This window comes from Adiantum capillus-veneris, chromosome 23 (assembly GCF_014529385.1).
Source record: "Adiantum capillus-veneris isolate H3 chromosome 23, ASM1452938v2, whole genome shotgun sequence".
Classification (NCBI taxonomy): domain Eukaryota; kingdom Viridiplantae; phylum Streptophyta; class Polypodiopsida; order Polypodiales; family Pteridaceae; genus Adiantum; species Adiantum capillus-veneris.
Window position 1 is genome coordinate 90,967,260 of NC_140953.1, and position 23,814 is coordinate 90,991,073.

At 45.4% G+C, this 23,814-nt stretch overlaps 1 protein-coding gene across 2 annotated transcripts in view; it reads right to left on the bottom strand.

The window, feature by feature from the left end:
* The window catches only part of LOC147428158 (putative mitochondrial adenine nucleotide transporter BTL3), a 46,566-nt gene extending 25,632 nt beyond the window's left edge, over window positions 1-20,934 (bottom strand). Inside the window, exons 1-3 of one of the 2 annotated variants that reach the window (XM_086497238.1) lie at window positions 19,677-20,929; window positions 3,482-3,785; window positions 2,908-3,387 (exon numbers count right to left, since the gene is read on the bottom strand). In XM_086497238.1, the coding sequence (XP_086353364.1) occupies window positions 2,908-3,387; window positions 3,482-3,785; window positions 19,677-20,428 (1,536 nt within the window). In that variant the 5' untranslated portion in view covers window positions 20,429-20,929. Of the gene's footprint in view, window positions 1-2,907; window positions 3,388-3,481; window positions 3,786-19,676 lie in introns of both variants that reach the window. The other variant, XM_086497237.1, reaches the window with a different exon arrangement.
* Window positions 20,935-23,814: the final 2,880 nt, after the last annotated feature.

Below are 23,814 nucleotides of genomic sequence, written 5' to 3' on the forward strand. Positions count from 1 at the left end.
TCTTGACCAACTTCAGGGATCCTCTTTTTTCAGCAGGATTGATTTGAAAAGCGGATATCACCAGATCAGAATCGCTCCGGGAAATGTCTACAAGACAGCCTTTCAATCAAGCTTTGGTTTATACGAATTTTTGGTGATGCCTTTTGGACTTACCAATGCTCCAACAACTTTCAACCGAATGATGGATAGAATCCTCCAAGAGCATCGATCTTTTGTGGGCACTTTCTTTGATGATATTATAGTTTTCTCCAAGGATGAAGCAGAACATCGACACCATCTGCTACCGGTCTTTCACATGTTGCGTGATCACAAGTTAGTTATCAATGTCAAAAAGAGTGAATTTTTCTTCACGTAGATACACTTTCTAGGACACATCGTCTCAGCAGCAGCACGAGTACAAATGGTCCCAGCCAAGATTGAGACTATCCGAAATTGGCCAGATTTGAAGAATGTTTATGAAATTAGAAGCTTCTTGGGCTTGTGTTCTTACTATCGACGGCTCATTCGGAAGTTAGCTTCCCCTTTGCATATATTGACTCAGAAAGGAGTCCCTTTCTCCTGGGGACCGACAGAGGTGACTGCCTTTCAGACACTTGAGAGAAAACTCACTACGAGACCAATGTTGGCTTTGCCAGACTTGCAAAAGCCATTCGAAGTTTATTGTGATGCTTGTGGTTGTAGTCTGGGAGCGGTCTTAATGCAAGAAGGCCATATGATTGCTTATGAAAGCAGATTGTTTTCAAGACCCGAATTGATAGCACAAATTTATGAGAAAGAGCTATCGCAAGTGATCCATGCTCTTACTCAATGGCGACATTACCTACTCGGAGCCGATTTCACGGTCCTTACTGATCATCAGAGTTTACGCTACTTCTTGTCGCAGAAGCAGCTTTCAGGATAGCAGACCCTTGTCACAGTTTCACTTCAAGATTGTTCATGTTCAAGGACAGAAAAACTTGATGGCAGATGCATTGTCTCGAAAGGCCCTGGCCTTGGCTATTTCCACGATTCACCATAAAAGCTTCAAGGGTATGGTTGATCAATACGCCACCAATCCGGATTTGTTCGATTTTTTTACTCGATACAGAATGGGTGGGTGGGTGTGGGTGTGTGTGTGTGTGTGTGTGTGTGTGTGTGTGTGTGTGTGAGAGAGAGAGAGAGAGAGAGAGAGAGAGAGAGAAATGAAATGTTATATTAACGCCTTCAAAAGGCCATAATGACCTATGAGACCCGAAAGTTACAAAGTGGTGGATCTGATACGAAGTCAGAGTAACAAAATAACCTAACAAGAGTACAAAACAAAGATATATACTATGGGGTCCTAAGTTTATCGATGTGAGCCAAGAAAAAAAAAAACTAAGCAAAAAATGGGCGGCTTGTTGGGATAGCTGAATCACAAGAGATCTAGCATCGATCGTTGGCGAATCTCATCAATTTCCTCCATGGTTAGTAGTCTGACCAGGCGTCGTGCATGCCTGGCCAGCGTGCTCCGAATTTTCTATCGTAGCCTCCCTCGATGCTGTGTAGTTCTTCGCAGTCGCGGGCGCTTGGATTTCCCCAGTTCAATCGCTCGGTCAATCAGTGTGCCTCTGGTGAGACGAGGGGGAGCTCTGCTGTGGGAGTGGCTCTTGCGACTGCCCCGTGTCTGCTCTGAAGAAGTCTGTGTGTGTGTGTGTGTGTGTGTGTGTGTGTGTGTGAGAGAGAGAGAGAGAGAGAGAGAGAGAGAACAAACGCTAGAGATGGTGAAGAGGGGGTGATCAGCCCCCCATGACTACTAGAGCAGAAGACCTTGTTAATACATCAAATGTGTGATCTCTGTGAGATGAGATATGGAAGTGGGTACCCCCTAGGCCTATAAATAGGTGCCCAAGGGGAGGTAGGGCAAGGCCTGATGAAAATCCCCACGACCCAACAAAAAAATGATATATGGAAATATATGTGGGCACCCGGACGACTGCAAGTCATGGGGGGACGATTACGGCTCTATACAGATCAGTTGCGGGGCAGGTACACACTCCCGTGGGGATTTCTACCTTGGTTCACTCTACTATTGGCGTGAAGCAGGGAGGCCCGCTATCTCCTACTTTGTTTGGTATGTATGTAGATGAGGCCTCTGATTACAATACGAGACTAGGGGATAGAGGAGCACAACTAGCAGCGACATGGATCCCACTTTTGTTATATGCTGATGATATTGTGCTGATTTCTGACTCCCCAGAGGGAATGCAGCACCATTTGGATGCCTTGCATGTGTTTGCGGAGGATAGTGAATTGTCTATCAACCTTGGTAAAACCAACGTTATGGTGTTTTACACCACACAACAGTGGGTCAGGAGGTCAGCTCCCACATTTACCTATGGGCAGGAGATTGTGGAGTATACAGATGCATATACTTATCTGGGGGTAGTTTTCAGTGGGCCAGTTTTTTCGCTGAGAAGAGCAGCAGAGACTAGATTGACCAGAGATGGATAGACACCTGTTACACACAATTGCTATTGCTACTGCTATTGCCATCTGCTCCTACACAAGACCTTTGACTCGGTCTCCCCATTGGCAACAATCCCAAGATGAACTGAGAAGACGACAGACCGCACCTCCACCCGGTAACAAGAAGGATCTAGAGAGAGAGGGTACATCGGCAACAACCCCAAGAATACCTAGGAGCACAACAAACTGCACCTCCACCTGACAACAAGATGGATCTGGAGAGAGGAGATACACGTTCCCACCCAGGGCATTCAACAGATTGGTCTTCCTAATAAAAACAGATACGTTTGCTTCGTTCCCGCAAGAACCAACACAACGCATTTGTGTACTGTGTTGGTCACAAGGCAGTCAAACGCTGCCTTCATAAAACAATCATCAAGGAAAGACAAAAAAACCAAAAAAAGGGCCTCAAAAGTGTACCTGAACAGTGCTGGGCACAACACCAGAGAAAAGTGCGCCAAAACCATCACGCTCGATGATTGTTTGAAATGCTGTTATCAAACCCATCTTTGCAGCTGTTTGCTGAAGTTGAAGCTGTCTTCTCACGACCTCTAGAGGGTAGGTGACAGTCTCTGCACATGCTCCTGCAATTGCACCATAAATCAAAGTTCTCATAGGTCCCAACTCCGGCTGTACAGCAGCATCTTTTGCAGAAGACCCCTGTCCATTACTTCCAATTCGATTAAGAAGATCTTGCTGTGCTTTTGGAGACTGCAGATACGCAGCTTTTAGAATGTCATAAACCCCATAGAAAACTGCACCAGCTGGAACCATGCTCAAAAGGGCTGGTAACAAGCCTTTGTATAAAGAAAGGAAACCCTCCTTTTGAATCATTTGATGAAAGCAGCCAAGCATCCCTCCCAGCGCATCACCCCCAGGTGCAATTAGCCGGGTCCTTACCTGCAAGGCTACTGGAAGACAATAAATTTGCCTGAACCAAGTATCATGAGCTCATGAAGCCTACCACAATCTACAAAAGTGAAAAAACCTGTACCGTGTCAAGAGGGATACACAATAATGTTGCTGCAGCACCCGAAGCTGCTCCTGCCAATAGCCTTTCAGAGTTTGTAACCTCTGATTTTTCTTGTCTTTCCAAAAGCTCTTTACAAAACATGTCATACGTCAAAAAATTGATTGACTTGAAGGGAACCATCCTCAAAAGGTTCACCGTGTTTCCTTTCCAAAAACCTGCTATCCCCTCAGCAATCCAAATTCCTTGCATCACTTTAATCCAGTTGTGTTTGGCTCCCCCAACAATATACTCAAGTTTTAGCCTCTCTAGCGGCGCAACAAAAGTTCTGCAACAACATAACAGCCAGCAGGGCCCAAAACACTTCATAAGTTTTTTGCTGAGGACTGTTTACATATAAGATATGAACACTTGTTCAATACAACACCTCTGTAAGGAACTTTATCTATTTAACCATTTCAGCATATTTCTTTAAAGCCCATACTGGAGGCCAAACTGCTGAAAAAAAAAACTGCAAGAAAAAGATCCTTCCATTAGTTAAGAAAACTGCCCAATGGCCTACAACCTGCCCCTGCTAGAGAGGGCTGCATCAAAAGGTGGGGAGACTCTCCCAATGAAGGGGTAAGATATATACAATGACGGCTAAATCAAGATATGGGAGGAGGAAACAACCACACTGGTGGGTGGTACTGCCATCTAGGCGCTCCATGAACCATGGTGAAGAAGGGCCTTGGTCCCCAGAGTCGGAGGAAGGCCTCGTGGCACTCCTGCATGCAGTCGGAGCTGCCCTGAAGTCTCTCAAACTGTCCCCTGAGCGTCTAGATCAGCTCCAGCCAGATGTCATATAAAGTCTCCGCCAGTGGGACCGGTCGAGCCTCGAAGATGCGGCAGCATCAGGCTCTCTGGATGAGCCAACGTGTCACGTTGCAAAATGAGCTCCCAACCACTCTCTTTACCTCACCACTCCCAAGGTACAAGCTATGTGGCGGGCTAGACTGTAGGGCGCCCCTCATGTATCACAATCATCCTGCTCATTGAAGCCATCTCAAAACGAAGTGGTGGGCCTATGAGGGTGGACCAGGCCACGGCACCCCAAGTGTATTGGCTAGTTGTTGAAAGTGCAGGCATCAGCCAAAGAATCCGAAGCCAAACCTGTTGTGCCATGGGGCAATGCCATAGACAATGTTGCGATGTGTCTCAAGTGGATGGTCGCAAGCCGTACATATCGCAAAGTGACCATTGTGCGCCAATCAGCTCTCAATTCCAGAAGCTTGATGGGCCACTAGCCACTAACACATAGTGATTCCTCAGCTGTTTTCTTTCCCACATGCGTCCCCACAAATCTGCCAAGAACTCGATCATGAGACCCTACTCTTGCCAATGGTCCGCACCGGTAGGACAAGCCTCTCTCCGCACTGTCAGTATGTGGCGTCCCAGTCGTGCTCAGTAGTGAAAAAAAGGGGGTCCTCAAATGATCGACTAGAGTAAAAGGACCTCCCGAAACCACTCCCCCAGGTTCCACTACACTCGCACGAGAGGGTAGCACTCCCAAGCCCATAACCACCAATGTCTAGACTCAAGAGATGACCGGTCATGGTCTATCTCACAAGTCCTCCCATTGATGCCCCACAAGTCAGATCCGTTGAAAGTAGCACTTGGTGACCTCTTGTACCTTGGCAGTGACTATGTGGAGGTGGCCCTCTCTCTGAACCTCAAAGAATATACAGAAACCTGTCTCTCAGCAAGCCCTAACTGCAGTGAGGACATCCAGTCGAGTGACGGCCCAATCCAGCAGGGAGCCGCAGCCCGCAGGCTCAAGCTATACCAGCAGAGTGGCACACCCCTCATATCTAGCAGCTGAAGCATTTGAATCTCCTCACGAAGTGTTGTAAACTGCAGCCAATCCCCAAAAGTGCAGGTTGAACCCTCTGCCTTGAGACTCCAAGAGAGATGAGGTCAGCTAACAACCAGGTGACCTCACTGAAGTGTCTGTCCAACCCATGCCCAAGATGAGTGTGCACTCCATAGAGCTACATCCTATCCTCATGTACAAATACATAGCAAGGCACGCTCTGGGTGTCTGCAAAAAAGTATACCACAATGTGCCTACAACCTGCTACATCATGTGAGATCACTGAGAACTTGGCCAATGGCCATAGGGTCCCCCATGTGATGAGAGAACTCGAAAGCCTAGACATGGAGCCAATCCAATACGATATGCATAGTCCACTCTGCGTGATCCCTGCCACCTAACACAAAAGAGAAACCAACCGATGTGTCTGAGGCATATGCACCCCTAGCAGCCAGACAAAGAACATGCACTGAGCACTCTGAAGCAAGCTGCTTCAGGGTGTCAGTCATAGTTGAGAAAATAAAGACAGAGAAAGACAGAGAAAGAAATCGATCGGAACAGAACGATGTACATTGTACACGAGTGTGTACTACTTTGGCTATCTAGAAAAGAGCACAAAGGTCCAAAATAAAAATTGCTACGCACTGGCTGAAACTAGAAAGACTACATGGGTAGGGAAGGAGCTCTAACCTTTGGGGGGCAAAACTATACGCTCAAGGAGCACAACCATGATATGCATGTGTATATCTATCTAGCTCCTGACAAGGTGCTATGGGGGTTCTCACTTGCAAGACTATACAACTCTGTTGCATACACTCCATCTCTTCTCTGCCCGATGTGTTGCACGATGAAAGCCACCTGTCACAAGACTGGCACCACGTGCCAATAAAAAAGAACAGACTGAACAGACTTTTAGCACTTCAATAACAACTATTCAATAACAATTGAACTGAGAGAGAGAGAGAGAGAGACGACACGCGACACGGAGTGGCAGAATTCCACCCCAGAGAGTATTGGCCCCAAACCTTGGCGCCCCTTCCAATATTTCTTTATATTACTGCTGATTCGCAAAGTACAACAGTCCGGGAGCACCTCCTCTGCAATCTGTGCGCTGGAGAGTGCCAAAGAGGGCCCCCAAGGCTCATATTTAAAGGCCCAAAGCTTAAAGGCATCAAATATGAAAATCTAACCCCAAAAAATCACTTTCCTAAATTTTTGGGATTTCCCTAAAAATCCATCGCGAATTCCGGAACATCCGTACAGGTGCCACATCATCATATTTTGATGTGAAAAGTCTTTTGAGTGTGTTCTGCTTTAATTTTAATGCCTTTATGTCACTTGGGCCCCATCGGACGGGGTTCCATAAGTTGGTGGGAACTCTTCTTTAAAAATAGGCCCCTCATCAAGACTTTGTAAGTCTGTAAAACTTCTTCTTCTTTCTTATGCGACTTCTTCGTAGGGTTTTTGATTTTAGGGTTAGGGTTTTGGGCAAAATTAGGGTTTCGACACGTCAGCTGTTTGTTACATCTCCCCTTCTTGAACGAGAGTAATCGTCCATGATTGCAGCATATCTGCAAAACAGCTCAAGTTAGCTCAAAAATTTCCGAGGGACAATTAGTTTGCTCTTTTTATTAAGGAGTTAGCTTCTCCTTTCTGCTCTTTTGATCAAGGAGTTAGCTTCTCTTTTCGGCTGTTTTGATCAAGGAGTTAGCTTCTCCTTTCTGCTCTTTTGATCAAGGGGCTTCTCCTTTTGTCCAGATCGGAACTCTTGATATTTCGACGTAATAAAATTAGCCATCACACCCAGACCGTACTGATCTTCCACGGGTGTCTTGATGCACTAAAATTACATATCCAGGCAATCTCATCCAATTAGGAATATTCAGTAATTGGCACATCACAATGCAACACAAATGCTTACATATGCATGTTACAAGACACAACAAACAACGTTGTTGAGCACTCCCCCGAGACAAACGGTCTGCGGTATGAAGCTACTCAACGACTACCTCGTCACTCCCCCCACAATAAACTAAAAAGGTCCAGGCCATGAGCTCAGAGGACTGTACAACCAAACGCTCCCCAGACCGCAGTCTGCATCGCTTGGAGGTTCAAGCATACAACCAAACGCTCCCCAAGCATCGGCCTGCGTCGTTCGGAGGTTTTCTAGCATACAACGGAACGCTCTCCAGGCATCGGCCTGCGTCAAGGTTCAAACAATACCAAAACAATATTTCTCACTTCTCCACCTGGGAGTAAAATCACCAATCATTGAAACCAGTATCAAACCATATTCAAAAAATTCAAATTGGCACCAAAACAGGTTCAAAATGATACCATCCATTTCAAACAAATTCCAAACAGTATCACCAAGCAAGATCAAACAGAACTCAAACTTAAAAAGCAATCTCAACATCAGTCGAGCTCGAAAAGTCAATTGACTTTCCATCTTGAAACCTGCACCAAAAATTAGGGTTAGGTTCCTTCCATGAGGTCGTAGCCAAGCACAGCATGGTCCATCAACTCTTGGACAGACAATGTTTCTTTAGCGGCGATGGTAGTCCCAAGAGATAGCAATCAAACCGAACCTCCAAGGTCATCTGCTCGTGAAGAGACATCTACTGAGAGATGTCGAGAAATTTCAAGTTATAATCTACTATGGCAAGCATTTCAGGATACATCCCTCTGCCAGAAGTTGCACTTCGAAGGAAGATGTTAGAAACATATAACTTCGGGCAAAAATTTTCTTGAAAGCTTGCCAAGTCCTTGGAAGTGTGCGGCTTGGTAGCTGTAGACATCAACATCTGCATGGCACTGTCTCTGAGAAAAAACAGTGACTCCAAATAAATCTTGGATCCTTCTTTTGCAAGTGATCTTAATGGCTTATGCCTTGTAAGACATGAGCGGTGAAGACGGGAGCGCGCCCGATGCGCGATGAAGTAAGGGTAACAGTGGCTGGTAGGTCCGGGTTGGAGCACGAAGATACCTCAAATAAAATTCCAATAGCTCTATCTACTTTTTTGTAGGACCGGTATGCTTTTAGAAAAGCACACCCGTGATGCTATGATATCACTTTCACAAGACGCGCACCACGTGCCAATAGAAAAGAGCAGACTGAACAAACTTTTAGCACTTCAATAACAACTGAACTGAGAGAGAGAGAGAGAGAGAGACGACACGCGACACGGAGTGGCAGAATTCCACCCCAGAGAGTATTGGCCCCAAACCTTGGCGCCCCTTTCAGTATTTCTTTATATTACTGCTGATTCGCAAAGTACAACAATCCGGGAGCACCTCCTCTACAATCTGCGCGCTGAAGAGTGCCAGAGAGGGCCCCCAAGGCTCATATTTAAAGGCCCAAAGCTTAAAAGCATCAAATATGAAAATCTAACCCCAAAAAATCACTTTCCTAAAATTTTGGGATTTCCCTAAAACTCCGCCGCGAAATCCGGAACGTCCGTACAGGTGCCACATCATCATATTTTGATGTGCAAAGTCTTTTGAGTGTGTTTTGCTTTATTTTTAATGCCTTTATGTCACTTGGGCCCCATCGGACGGGGTTCCATAAGTTGGTGGGAACTCTTCTTTAAAAATAGGCCACTCGTCAAGACTTTGTAAGTCTGTAAAACTTCTTCTTCTGCTGCTGCTTCTTCGTAGGGTTTCTGATTTTAGGGTTAGGGTTTCGGGCAAAATTAGGGTTTCGACACGTCAACAGTTTGTTACACCACCAATAGTGTAAGTAAAATCTACTGCAAAAGAAATATGAGCTTGATCTACAACCACTTCAACGCGTCTTTGCAAGACAGTAAGTCCTCAATGCATGGTATAAGACATAATCCACACTGCTAGGACCATGTCTATGAGGGAAGCAATTGAAGTTTCTTGAAGAGGAGCATATGTTCAAAATGTGTGTTATGCCCTATTAACTCGGGTATCTTCCATACTCCGTACACTCCTTAGCATCCTCTAAGGTCCTGGAGAACCCCATTTCTTTGGAGTCACTCTCTCAGCGTCTCCTCAGAAGTGTCACAAAGAGAGAGAGAGAAATAGATGAGAGATCTGGGAAAGGCTCTCCATGTTGATAACAAGCTACATATGCAATTGCCCGAGGGTGGTCCTGTATAAATATGACATGCCCTCAATAGTTAGATGCCACTGAAGACCCAGCGGGTTGGGGTTTCCCAAACCCAACCTAGCTGACCTGCACATCTCGGCCAACCCTAAGAAGAAGAAGCAAAAGAAGTAGAAGTAGTAGAAGAAGTTTTACCAACTTACTAAGTCTTGCCGAGTGGCCTGATCCTTAAAGAAGAGTTCCCACCAGCTGATGGGACCTCGTTCGATGAGCCCAAGTTATTAGGGTTAAAGTAAAGTAATTTGCGCTATTGGCCTGATGACATGGCAATTGTACGGACGCCCGTGATTTGCGCAACACTCTACTAATGTGGCAATAGTGTATGGAAATACCCTGATTTTACGCTGCCAGCTTTTGGAACTAACTACTTTTAGGTCTAGGGCCTTTAAATATGTCGCAAGGGCTCACTATCTAGCATGATGTTGCAAATACGTGACGCCACCATTATACTGAATTAAGCAATATAAAGAAATACCAGAAGGGGCGCCTGTAATAAACTGCTGACATGTCAAAGCCCTAAAAAAGGGAGCCAACTTCCAGATGTCAGCCAAGGGGCCTAAACCCTAAGAAGAACAAGTAACAGAAGAAGTGTCACAAAGTGATGACGTGGTTGCCCGAGAGCAGAAACCCTAACCCTAATTTTTACCAAAAACCCTAACTGTTGAAACCCTAATTTTGGAAACCCTAACCCTAAAACCTGCAAACCCTAATTTTGCTGCCATAAACCCTAAAACTGTAAAAACCCTAACCCTAACCCTAAGGGCAACAGGGAGATTTCCGCGTTTTGCGCTGGCTGATGATATGGTAGGCTATACGGATTGCCGTAAATTACGCTCACAGCTTTTGGCAAGAAGCTTTGAGTTTTGAAGGCTTTTCACTATAACTGCTTTTTAGGCCAAGGGCCTTTAAATATGAGGTTAGGGCTCATTCTCTGGCATGCTTCTTGGCGGAGGTGCAGAGTCTGGAGTACCGGCTTGTACTGTGTTGATGCAATATAAAGAAATACCGAAAGGGGCGCGAAGGTTTGGGGCCAATACTCTCTGGTCTGGAGTACCGGCTTGTACTGTGTTGATGCAATATAAAGAAATACCGAAAGGGGCGCCAAGGTTTGGGGCCAATACTCTCTAGTCTGGAGTACCGGCTTGTACCGTGTTGATGCAATATAAAGAAATACTGAAAGGGGCACCAAGGTTTGGGGCCAATACTCTCTAGGGTGGAATTTCACCACTCCGTGTCGCGTGTCGTCTCTCTTTCAGTTCAGTTGTTATTGAAGTGCTAAAAGTCTGTTCAGGCTACTCTTTTCTATTGGCACGTGGTGCTCGTCTTGTGACAGCGCCAGAATCTGGGTGTCACAAATTGCTGACGTGTCAAAGCCCTACAAGATGGAGCCAACTTGCAGATGCCGGCCGAGGGGCCTAAACCCTAAGAAGAACAAGTAACAAAAGAAGAAGTCCTACCAACTTATGGGGACCCCGTCCAATGGGGCCCCAAGTGACATAAAGGATTAGAATAAAGTTGGACCCTCACACACACACAGCGTTGAACTGATGACGTGGCAGATTTTTGAAAATTACATTGACAGTGCTGACATGGCATGCTGTACGGATTTTCGCATTTTGCGTTGACTGCTGACAAGGCAGTTGTACGGAATTCCGTGATTTACGCTAGCAGCTTTTTGGCATTGTTTTTGGACAAGAAGCTTTTGAGTTTGAAGGCTTTTCATGTAAACTGCTTTTCATAGGCCAAGGGCCTTTAAAGGTGTGCTAAGGTAAGGGCTCATTCTCTTGCATGCTTCCTGGAGAAGGTGCAGAGTCTGGAGTACCGGCTTGTACTATGTTGATGCAATATAAAGAAATACCGAAAGGGGCCAATACTCTCTAGGGTGGAATTCCGCTGCTCCGTGTCGCGTGTCATCTCTCTCTCTCTCAGTTCAATTGTTATTGAAGTGCTAAAAGTTTGTTCAGTCAGTTCTTTTCTATTGGCACGTGGTGCACGTCTTGTGACACTGGGGCCAACGCTCTCTTGTGGTAGAACTCCGCCACTTCGCGTCTCGTATGTCGTGCATCGCTTTCAGTTCCGTTGTTATTTGAAATGCTTAAAGTTGTTCAGTTTGTTCTTTTTCGTTGGCATGTGGTGCCCTCCTGTTACATTAGACCCCTGGCATAAAAAATTGTTGCTACTACTACCATTTGCTCCTACTCAAGAGACCTCGGACTCGCCTCAACATAAGTACCATCCCTAACATGCTCAGGGAGCACAGCTTTGGAAATTGGTACATCTCAACGAATACACATGGAGAGAGACATGACTCAAGGCTAGCATGTGGCTCCCTCTAGAGGTCATAGGATAACTTCTTTCCGTGGCATGCACCTTGTGTGAGCTACTCGTCAGAGCAGGCAACGGAAGAAACACGCAAGACACACACTCACCTCCAATCCGATGGACACATCAACTCCAATCTGGCTCGAGTACAATAGGATCCTCAAACACTAGATAGAACACCTACAATGCCATATACATATACAGGGTACTTATGGAGCGAAGAGATCACCAAGGAAGACAAAATAGCTCGGAATAAGAGAGAGAGAGAGAGAGAGAGAGAGAGAGAGAGATCTATCATAGGGGTACGGCTCTCCATGCTGATAACAAACTACATTTTCAAGTACGCAAGGGTAGTCTAGCATAGATATGACACATGTCCTCGATGGATAGACCCCTGGTACACACAACTGCTATTGCTACTGCCACTAGCTCCTGCGCACGAGACCTCTGACACGGCTTCAACATTGGCACCAACCCTAAGATGAACTGGTCACAAGACAAACCTCCCGAATTCTCCGCAGGGTTCTCCTTGATGAAGAGAGGTCAAGCTAAACCAGGGTAGAAAATGGGAAGGTCATGGATGAGGGTCCAAAGCCTCCACATACCCAAGTCAGCCCAAACACGCTTCTTGTCCCTCGAACAAGTAACACTTATAACGCCACATACATATACAAGATAACAATGGAGAAGAGAGGGCATAGAGGTAGAAAGATGAGAATGAAAGAGAGAGAGAGAGAGAGAGAGAGAGAGAGAGAGATCTTATTATTGTCCTCGAAGGTCAAATATGACCCATAGGACCAAAGATACTTGTAATGTAGTAAGGGTAAAAAATGGGAAAGTCATGGACGAGAGTCCACAGCCTCCACATACCCAAATCAGCCCAAACTTGAGAAAACGCATGCTTCTTGTCCCTTGAACGAGTAACACCTACAATGCCGCATACATATACAAGATAACGGTGGAGAAGAGAGATCACAGAGGTAGAAAGATGAGAATGAGTGGGAGAGAGAGAGAGAGAGATAGATAGATCTTATTATCGTCCTTGAAGGTCAAATATGACCTACGAGACCAAAGGTACCTGTGATGTAGTTTGTATGGACTGATAATGATTCTTGATGCTCCAGAATTGTGGAGAGCCCACACTCGGGCTCGAAAAGAAAAGGGTGTAGGTCTACATAATGGCTGAGAATGTGAGGGAAGCAAGTTCTGAGCACTCTTGTAGTGTAGGTACTCAAACTCTCGAACTTGCAACGAGCATGATGAGTAGTGTCAATTTGATTCTTCTCCATTGCCCGAGCGCTTTGTCTCGCATCAAAGGGGGTGTGGGAGGTAAGATGAGTGGTTGCAATGGTGTGTATCGTTGAAGAGTGGATAGGCTCAACCATATAAGGGTGAGTACAGTTTCCTCTCTCAGCGAAGTAGACTTTGAGATGCTCTCGCCCCACACTTCAACTCCATAAAGACAAACCGGTATCACCAATGTGTCAAAAAAGTACTTCTTGAGAACCCAACATTTGACATCCCCCACATTACACGTTCTCAACTACATCGTATGCTGCCTTCCCAACTTCCAAACGACGCATAGCACATTCACGCCACTTGTGATTGGTTGGAACTTCAAGGCCAAGGTACTTGATGCTCTCAACAACTTCAAGTGTCTCATTGTTGCACACAATGCATGGCTTCTCCTTATGGTTGGTTTCATAAGATAACCTTTGTTTGGATTCATTCACAATCAACCCACTATGCAAACAAAAGTTCTCAAGGACAACCATAAGTTTTTTGTGCATCCTTTAGAGTGTGCGCTAGAAGCACTACATCATCCGCATACAACAAAAGTATAATCACCGCATTGCAAATAGTAACCTCTTCAATGCCTTCTTGCTGCATAAACTCAATAGCCATTTGTTTAGCAAGGATACAGCATGCCCTCAATGGATAGACCCCTGGCACAAAAAAGTGATATTGCTATCGCCATCACTCCTGCACACAAGACATCTGACTCGACCTCAATATAGGTACCATCCCTAACATGGTTTGGGAGTATAACTCCGGTCTCTCCCGGCAAAAGAACAAATATGGAGGGGGAGATGTGACTCAAGGCTATCCTAGATCTTACCAAGAGGAAGCATCCTCATCCACCTTCACATTCAAAGAAACAATCCGCCCCTCTACACACAGAGTGATAACTATCTTTCAAGGATCCAAAATAGTAAAATGCCCAAAAGAACATCAGACTGAGGTAGCTTCATGACGTGGAAGTAAACAAGGCCAAAGTAGTCTTGCACTTGAACATGGAGAGAACGAATCAGAGTCACACGTAGCATATCGCCCGAAGCCAATTCAGCTTGCGTATTATTACCAGCTAAGCATAATCAATGCCAAGGGTTTCCGCGAATTATTCAACAAGTAAATTCTTTGTAGCTCCACAGTCAAAGAAAATCAACGCTTTCTCCTTTTACTTGTCCCCAAGTTCTGCAAAGTTTTTGAAATTCAACAATGGTGCCAATACCAATCTTATCAACAATCAAGCCATGGAGGTTATGACATGTTTGAGACATCGACAATTGCAAGGCAAGTTTGGTTTCCATAGAAAATGGCACATACGAAAAGCATGTTCCATTGATAGCACTCATTAATTATTCCTTATCAAAACTTCTCTTTGCAAGGGACTCAAGTATAGAGTTTGAAAGGCTTGTCGATTAGTTCGAGAAGGTAGGGTAGATGCAAGAACATGGACAGGAGTAGGTATAGGAAGAAGAGACTATTTAAGTGCAGTAGAAAGTGTAATGATAAGGGAACACGCGTGGGGAAGGGGGAGGGGGGGAGATGCTATGGAGAGAAGATGAAGAGAAAGAGCAGACAAGCCTGCAAGGACAAACTCTGCTACAACAAGAGTACAATGCTCTACACAACTATCAAAATGGAGGCGCCCCCTTCTCCTTGTATAGGAGGCCTACAGATATCCCAATCCACATCAATACCCCACCACCCATGAATGGAGATATGATTGGATAAACTGGTTAAAACAAGGCGGCCAACCAAATGGCCAACAAGTGACCAACCAAACAAAAACTTGAAAAAACCCCCAAACTGTCTAAAATCTGGAAAAGCCTCACAAGGTCAGGCATAGCCACAAAGAAGCCCTCACTCACTCGAGCTAGACGGAAGGAAACCCACGGGATGACCTCTAAAGTGCTATCACCGTCTCTCAAGCAAGACCACGGATATCGAGCCTCCAAGAGTGAAGAAGGAATCTCCAAAGTTCAGTTCGACAATACATCAAGCACCCCTCTCTACACAAGACTGCAGGGCCCACAGTAGACAACCTTGTCCACTAATAGAATCGAGTGTGCACAACTGTCATCACTGTTCGCCAAGTCGCTAGAGCTCCATGTCGTGTGGGCATGTCATCACTAGCAATGGGTTATGGAAAAAGTTATAGATCAACCACACATCCTCCAAGACTAGTCGAGCCATCTTGCTCCAAAATCCCGCTCACAATGCCACAAGCGAACATACAAGTGTCCCGTATCTGAGTATCACAAAGATGAACAACCTTTGACACGTCTAGTGCTAAGAAAGAAAGGTGACAAGAGTGATATCCATCCGCAAGTCTTTGAGAGTCCCTAAAAAGCAGAGCAAAGTTCCCAGAGTTGTAACCAATTGAAGCAATATAAAGAAATACTGAAAGGGGCACCGAGCTTGAGGCCATTACAATCTGGGAGTGAAATTCCACCACTCCGTGTCTCTGTGGATTCTCTATTTCAGTTCGGTTGTTTTGAAGTCTAAAAGTCTAATCCAATTTGTTCTTTGCTGCTGGCACGTGGTGCTATCCCATTACATTCCCCTCTCTGTCTCCGGATCTCTCTCTCTCTCCCTTTAATCTCAAAGGTTCCCCATAAATGTATGAGAAGCTTGCCCCTTGCTTGAGAAGCTGGCCCTCTCCTTGAGAAGTTGGCCCCATGCTTGAGGCTGCCCCTTTGCTTGAACCAACCCCTATGCTTCTGAGAGAACACACTTTGGGTTACAATTTTATTGAATCATATGTTGCTTATTGAGTGCGAGGACTCCTAACGCAAAGGCGATTTGCGAAGGGGGCTCTCCTTGCGAGGTGCACTTGCCACGCATAAGCTTCCTGCCCACAAGTTAGTGAGTCGATGCACTATGCTGAGACACCACGATCAAGTTGTAGCTCGTTAGAGAGAGAGAGAGAGAGAGAGAGAGAGAGAGAGAGAGAGAAATGAAATGAAATGAAATGTTATATTAACGTCTTCAAAAGGCCAAATTGACCTATGAGACCAGAAAGTTACAATGTGGTGGATCTGATACAAAGTCATAGTAAAATAAAATAAAATACTATGGAATCCTAAACTGGTAGGTGTGAGCTAAGCAGCTAAGTGAGATAGCTAAATCACAAAAGATCCAGCATCGATCGCTACCGGATCTCATCAATCTCCTCCATGGTCAATAGTCGGACCGGGAGGCGTGCATGTCGGGCCGAATTGATCCGAATCCTCTGATGCAACCTCCGTCGATGCTGTGTAGTCCTCCGTAGTCGTGGGCGTCTGGATCTCCCTAGCTCGATCACTCGATCGATCAGTGTGCCTCTGGTGTGAGGCGACGAGCTCTTCTATGGTTGTAGCTCCTTCGTGTGTCCAATGTCTACTCTAAAGAAGTCTACCATCCGTCTCTGAGACTGGCTAGCCTCTCCTCTCATCAAGCTCTCTCTGTGTCTGCGCAGCTCAGCAAAAACAGACCCAAGCATCTCTGATCCTCGTACCACATGATCTGGAGAGTGATTCAAAGCCCTCTCTGAACAAGCAGTGGAAGCGGCCACGTATCTCGTAGTAGACAGGGCAGTGGCATGTGTAGTGCAACTCTGTCTCAGGCTCCATATCACACACGAGGCATGTCCTGGCCTCTGTCGATACTACACTGTATCTCCCAGTCTCGATCCGCAGTTGGTGTGAAGATGTGCATATCTTGCCAATAGCACATCATATCCCATGAGACAAGTGGGTGTCCATTTATCTGGGACTCGTCACAAAACCGTCCTCCCTAAGGTGGAGAAGATGCTCTCTGTAGAAAGCCATCTTCGTGCCCAACTCCTGTGCTAGCTGTATCCATGTCCTCCTTGTGTCTAGTTGAGTCCTAGCTAAGTCAGGTCCTGGCGGATGAGCCTGGTGATCTCGGACTGTGTAACGGTCAGAGAGGGTGCATCCAATGAGTACTGGAAGGGGGGCAATCTACCTAAGATGAACCCATGCGCCTCAAACCATGATGTCATCTCCCCATACCAACATGTTGTATCTCCCTGCATGGCTAACTGTCGAGAGGACTCGAGTGCAAGGCCGGCATATCTCTCTGGGAAGTTCCCACATGCGGTGTATGAAGGAGACAGATCTGGTGAGCGCCTCCACCACTAGTGGGGGGCCAAGCTAGCTCTGCCCGGATAATGGCACGTGGTACTGAAGCCTTGGCTCTAATGAGCCACGAGATCATAGAGACTAGTGGCCTCTCCATGTCCCCCCATCCATCAGTGCAACCTGTTCTCCCGTGATGGTCCAATGAAGGTTCCCACCTCAAGTGCTCTAAGGAGCCATCCAATAGACCAACAACAATGTCATCTGCATGAAAACTCTCCGCTTTGGTACCGTGATCAAAAAGCTCCAAGTCACAAGAGGATCCTCATATCAGGGACAACAGGGTTCAGGGTTGCAAGCAACCTCCCATGTAAAGATCTCCAACCTCCTCTGCAAGGGATCAGGCTGAAGTTCGGTCCAAAATTAGCCCCCACACGGACAAAGCACTCTTGCTGGCTGGCTGAAAACCAGCAAAACTACCGGGCCGGAAACAAAGCACAAACCACCGCACACAAGCACCCTCTTGCCTCCAAAACCCAGCCACGAACTCATCCAACTCTACGCTGAAGATGCAGCAACTTCCGTCGTCTACAGGCTGAAAACGCCAAGTTTTAAAGGGTAGTTCGGGACAAAATCGAAGCAGAGCACTAGCAGCCCCCCTAGATGCAAAAAGCCAAGAAGAAAAGACAACTCCGAAACGGAAACGCAGCCACAAGTTGCCCTCCTGCTGGCTGACAAATAGCAATCCGATCAACACTTCTTCACGCTACTGATTCCAAGCAGGGATGGCGACACAGAAGCACAGGACAGAGAGGCGTATAGAGAGAGAAGGGGAAGGGGGGAGGCAGGAACGATGCAAGAGAGAGGAGACAGAGAGATGGGAGAAGCCCGGCAAGCAACCTCTATGCTGAGTGCTCATAAGATGGTCCAATTTTCCAATGAGGGTGCCCCATCTTCCTTCCCCCACATAGGGGTTCTACATAGCACCACCTATCCCAGCGCATGCCAGCTAGCATCTAGAAGGGAAGAGACATTATGTTTGATCTTTACATAAGGGTGAGCCAACAATCAACTACAAGGGAAATTGCAAGTTATGGACTCATGGTGGTCATCCACACTAGAGACTAACTACCAGTACAATTATGCATAACTTACATCCACACTAGCATCATTTGTTCCTATAGTGGGTGATATCCATATATGCTCCCTAGGACCACACACACACACATACACAGAAAGAATTGCATTGAATTTTTGTCATGACTCCAATTATGTAGGGCTCCATACAACCCACCTAATCCCCCACAATACATCTCCATCATACATCACCCAGCCAATCATAAAGAACAATAAGAGAATTAGGCTAAAATATGCACCAAGATAAAGGCAGTAAGATTAAAGAAATCAGACAGCCAGGACACCTTGAACATTTTCAGCATTTCGCGGTAAAGACAGTAAGATTATAAAAAATTCTAGAAGTCAGACAGCCAGCACATTATTGAAGTCAGACAGCCAGGACCCCTTGAATCTTTTCAGAAATTTCCAATTCGTATGTAAAATATATCAAACTCCCCAAGAAACCTTAACTAAGCAACACTAAAAGAAAGTCTGCAGCCTTGTCCCCAATATTGAAAGGGGGCAAAAAGGGAACGGGTACATAGCACCAAAAGAACAAATAAAAAACACAAAATCCTTGCTCATGGAAAAAAGTGAGTGCACAAAATCCCTAGTTCCAAGAAAGTTTACATTAACGACTTAAACAATAAACTGACTCTGAAGGGATCTTCATTATTCCTTAATGCAGCTGCTCAAGAGCTTCAAATGAAATGAGGATAAAAGCTAATTCCACGAAGTATACATGAGGGCCTGCCAGCACTAAGTGCAACACAAAGTATATTTGCCTGCTCACTTAAGAGACAAGAATATATCCTTTGATGTGAAAACATGGACATGAAACGTATCAATAAAGAGATAACAAAGGATCTACATACATATAATCTGGTTTGTCAATGGGATCTTCTTGAAAGATTGCAACTTTTTACAACAGAATTATTACAGAAAGTTTCCAATTCATTCATTAGACACTGGCCTTAGTGGCCTTTTTGGACTGGCTAAGGCGGCAAGGCAGTAATTGTGCATTCTCCAATGCACCCTCCCCTTTGAATACATTTTTTAGCCTTGGCATAAGCAAAGGGATACTTGTTGCCTTACCCGAATTTATATGAGAAACAACGAGAACATGCAAGCCCATGCACAAGTAAAATGGCAGTTCCCCAGATGAAAATAGAAGTTTCGTTTAAGTGCTGAACCGCAGCAAATTATTGAAATGAACTCATCATCAAAAAAGCAAAGTAGCTTCCCCACTTTGTAGCCAGAATTTGGCATGGACACTGCTCACATGAGGACCATAAAATACCTCCGGGTTCAGCATGCATGTCTTCAGTATGGCAAGCAAAACTACGTACATTGCAGAAAGCAAACACAGTACACAGTATACATTGACAGTACTTTGGATGCTGGATTAGTGAACTGAGAGAGCTGACCCACCTGGCAACAATGGTTGAAACTGCTCCAGCGACCAGGTACTTGCTCACACTTTGAATCTTTGATGCTCTTTTTTCTGCTCTTAACTCACTTGTGCTCTTCTCCATGCTACCTGTGTCCACACCATCTCTTACGTCTGACACACTCTGCTTAAAACAATCTTGAGATCTGGAACTATCCAGAGTACCACTTCCAGGTGAGTGGAGACCAGCAGTCTCTGGCAGAAGCTCCGCTCTGCTCACTGTTGGGCTGCCCAGCACAGGTCTTTCATCTCTGTTCAATTGTTTTGAAGCCAACCGAAACACACCCTTCGATTTTTTCAGATTTTTCTCGTTCCACTTCCCAGAAGGCTGAAAAGATCGCAAGGCTGTAGCTATGGTAGCCATCAAAGAGCTAGCTGGATTGACAGGGTTTGATTCATCGAGGCTAGCAGATACATTTCTTGCCTTCATGCTGACAGAGATGGAGAGGAAGGCTAGTGTTGACAAGGAGGAAAAGGCAGTGGAAGGTGGGGACTGGTTTGACGCTGGCATGGCAAGAAGGAAAGAGCAGAGAGAAGCCTTAGTGAAAGGCGAAGAAAAAACAGAAGGGAAGCTGCAACTGCCCTCGTCTAGAATGCTGTACTGAGAATCCTCGGGAGAAGGCATCAAAACTAGCCCCTTCGATGAAAGATTTCTGCACTTCATTTCGCTTGTGTGATTATCCACAAGTGAAGAATTTGCTTGCTTACAGAAAGTACTCCTTGATGGAAACATAGAAAAAAATGGAAGCTTGAGACTTGAGCTAGGCACACTCTCTGTGTAAGTCCTCCGGAGGAAACCTGCGAGAAGAAGATCGCCTGAATTGTGAAAATAACAATGTAGGTAGAAAGGCTAAGAATTTGCTCCGAGAAGCCTGTTAAAATGATGAGCTGGTAAGCGATCCGTATGGTTTGCGGAGAAACGCGAAAGCTTCAGAAGGCCTCTCGAAGTGCTCATAAGGCCCCCATGCCCGAGCTGCAGCTGAGAGGCCCAGATTCTTGCAGTTATGAGAGGGAGGCGCAGCTGACGAGCGATGGCTGCCTAGCAGCTATCTGATGAGAAGCGCAATTGGGCGCGCGCGCGCGTGTGTGTGTGTGTGTTGTGTGAAGCGCGAGCTGAAACGGAACTGCGCCTACGTGTGGTGTCTGCATCTGCGCGCCCGCGCGCGCGCGTGTGAGAGAAAGAGGGGTCTGAGGGGGAGCTAGTAAGCTTCCATGATGACTAGGCTAGGGCAGACCGTTTAAGAGAGGAAGGATTCCGACGGGAAGAGCATGTGTGTACGTTCCTGGTTGCATTTGCTGCTTCTTCATGTTGCTCTACTTTACGGTTGTCAATACGCAAGTACAAACATGTAGGGCCACTCTTTGGACACACAAAATTTTGTGAGAGTAATTTTCACAAACTGATGCCCACATTTAGGACTTAATGGAATGGATAGAGAGGGGAATCGGGATATACGACGTGTCGGCACAATATCGTGTTCGCAAAGTCTTCGATGGGAATGGACTATACGATGTATCGGCACAGTACATTGTTCGCAAAGTCTTCGATGGGAACGGATCGAGAGAGGATATACGATGTATTAGCACAATATCGAGTTTGCAAAGTCTTCGATGATGACAAACGAAGACCCGTGCATTTTTTTGATGGACTCAAATTCAAGCTCGCACGATCGACCGCAAAGCCAAACCCATTGAAAATGCTCCGAAAGATTATGAGCGAAGAAGAAATATCGTGATGTACCGGCATTAGTAAATTATAGCAGTGGGACACTCTACCAAATCCAATGGGAAATCTAGTGGAGATACATTGATACCAGCCTTGTGCAATACCACAACATTTGGACAAAGCGTACTCCAACACAATAAACACACTTGCTATATTGGCTACGCTTGGTACAATGTGTGGACTACATTCTCTTTGGCCCCCCAACCCTCATGCTTCTCCACACCTCGGATGCCCCACCGTGGCACCATTCTCCCCCCCTTTGTCTTTTATTTTTTTGTCGACCTTAACTATCAGTGGGCTTTTGTCCAAAGGAGCTAGCTTGGTTGGTTGAGTCTTTGTTCTTTCGGGACCCAAGTCATGGGCAAAGGTGGCCAAACGACCCGTGCGCTCAAAAGAACGTTTGTGTCGATTCGCACGAGATGTGTGAAATTTGCTACAAAAGTAAATATCATGGGCTTTTGGCCCTCTCTCATTAAACTCCCAAGTCAATGAAGCCTTTCTACACAATGCCAAGTACCGCATGGGAGGTATCCACTCGGTCGCATATTGCCCCCCAACTACAAAACCATGTGTTTGCCAAAAGAGGAAACCCTACTTACCCTTATATGGTTGAGCCTATCAACGATACACATTATCGTAGCTTTTCGGCTTATCTCCCACTCCCTTCAATACAAGACAGAGTGTTGGGGCAATGGAGAAGAGTCATATCGATTATGCACAGTATGCTCATTGCGAGTTTGAGAGTCCGAGTACCACATACGACTAGAGTGTTCAACTTTTGCTAACATCCGAAGTGGCTCCCCTCACATTTTCACCTATGACTTAGATCTACACACTTTCCTCTCCTAGCCACACTATGGACTCTCCACAATACTGGAGCATCGAGAATCACTTATCAACCTCATATATAGTATATCATATGTATCTTTGGTCCCATAGGTCATAGTTGATCTCCGAGGAGGATAATAAAATCTCTCTCTCTCTCTCTCTCTCTCTCTCTCTCTCTCTCTCTCTCTCTCTCTCTCTCTCACACACACACACACACACACACACACACACACACATTGCCTTGCATCTTCACAAGTAGCAAATAAATCACACCCTTGGAGGTTGTGTTCTAGGTGGAAAACAAAGCATATTCTAACTCTCGCTAGTTGAGCTCATCTTATTCATTGCCAAAGCTAAGAGCACTGCCTCTACAAAGGGGCCATTAAAGTAAGGGGGTCGATTACTTGAAAAGGATACCTATTGCATGGGTTCAACAGAAGAAGATCCTTGGGATATCATTTAAAGAACTTAAAAGAAAGATTTACAGATTGAATAAAAGAAGGGTGTGCTATAATCACGCAAATTCACAGGTATGGGATTTTAATAATACCCCTTGAATGCTCGTGATAAGAGGACAATTACATAGAGTGAATGTCCCCAGTCTAGCTATTCTATCTTATGCACTCCCAAATGCAAGGCTACGTGAACTAGATGGAGCTAATTACGGATAGTATCATTAGCACGTGTTGATATGGTTCCAAATGTAATGAAATGGCCTTTCTTCCTTTCCCTTCACCTCGGCAGTGGAAAAGGGCAAAGTGAACCCACTGTGACATGACATTACATAGCAAGGGACCCTACCTTACTTATAATGCAATGGGTGTATGTAGGCCAGCTACCTATTTCTTTTATTAAGGACTTGGACAGGTAAAAAGGATGCTATGTTATCCATACCCTACAATGACTGTCTTGGTCATTGTTTTTCTTGGTCCCTATAGCATTGCAAGTCCCTAGTCAGCACCAATTTTTTATTAAAGAGGTGCTTGAGAGCTCGGGAGGATGGCTAGATCACCTTCCAAACCCCCTCCAATGCAAAGATGACAACGCTTGCTAGTTTTTGGCAATGGTGATTCTAGTTATGTCTGAGCTAGTATTTCACCCTTGCAAGGTCCTCCAAAACTACATCCATCTAATTTCCTTTGTTGTAAGCCTAGTTGCCTTGATAATGAGTTATGCATTTTTTAATTCCCATGAAAAGCGGACTATAGGCACTCAAAGGAACATTGCCTGTATTGAGAAAACACAATTAGCTTAAGTTTGTTTATCACAGACTCTTTAAGTTTCTTTTTAAGCAAGGTAATTAAAAGAGAGCAAAGTCATACCTACAATAGGAGCATGGCTTTCATTGTAACTTTTGTGTTGTTGTAATATATATACACACTCACCAGTGTGAGTTCGGGGAAAAAAAAAGAGAGCAAAGTCATCCGATCTTTGTCCACTTAGTTATGAGGGGGTATTTGTTTGCCCCAAGGTTGTGGGCTCAGCCCCTCGCTAGTGTAGCATAGAACGACATATTCTTGTAAATCTCTACTTGTGCATTGCAATTTTTCCACACTCTTATAGTG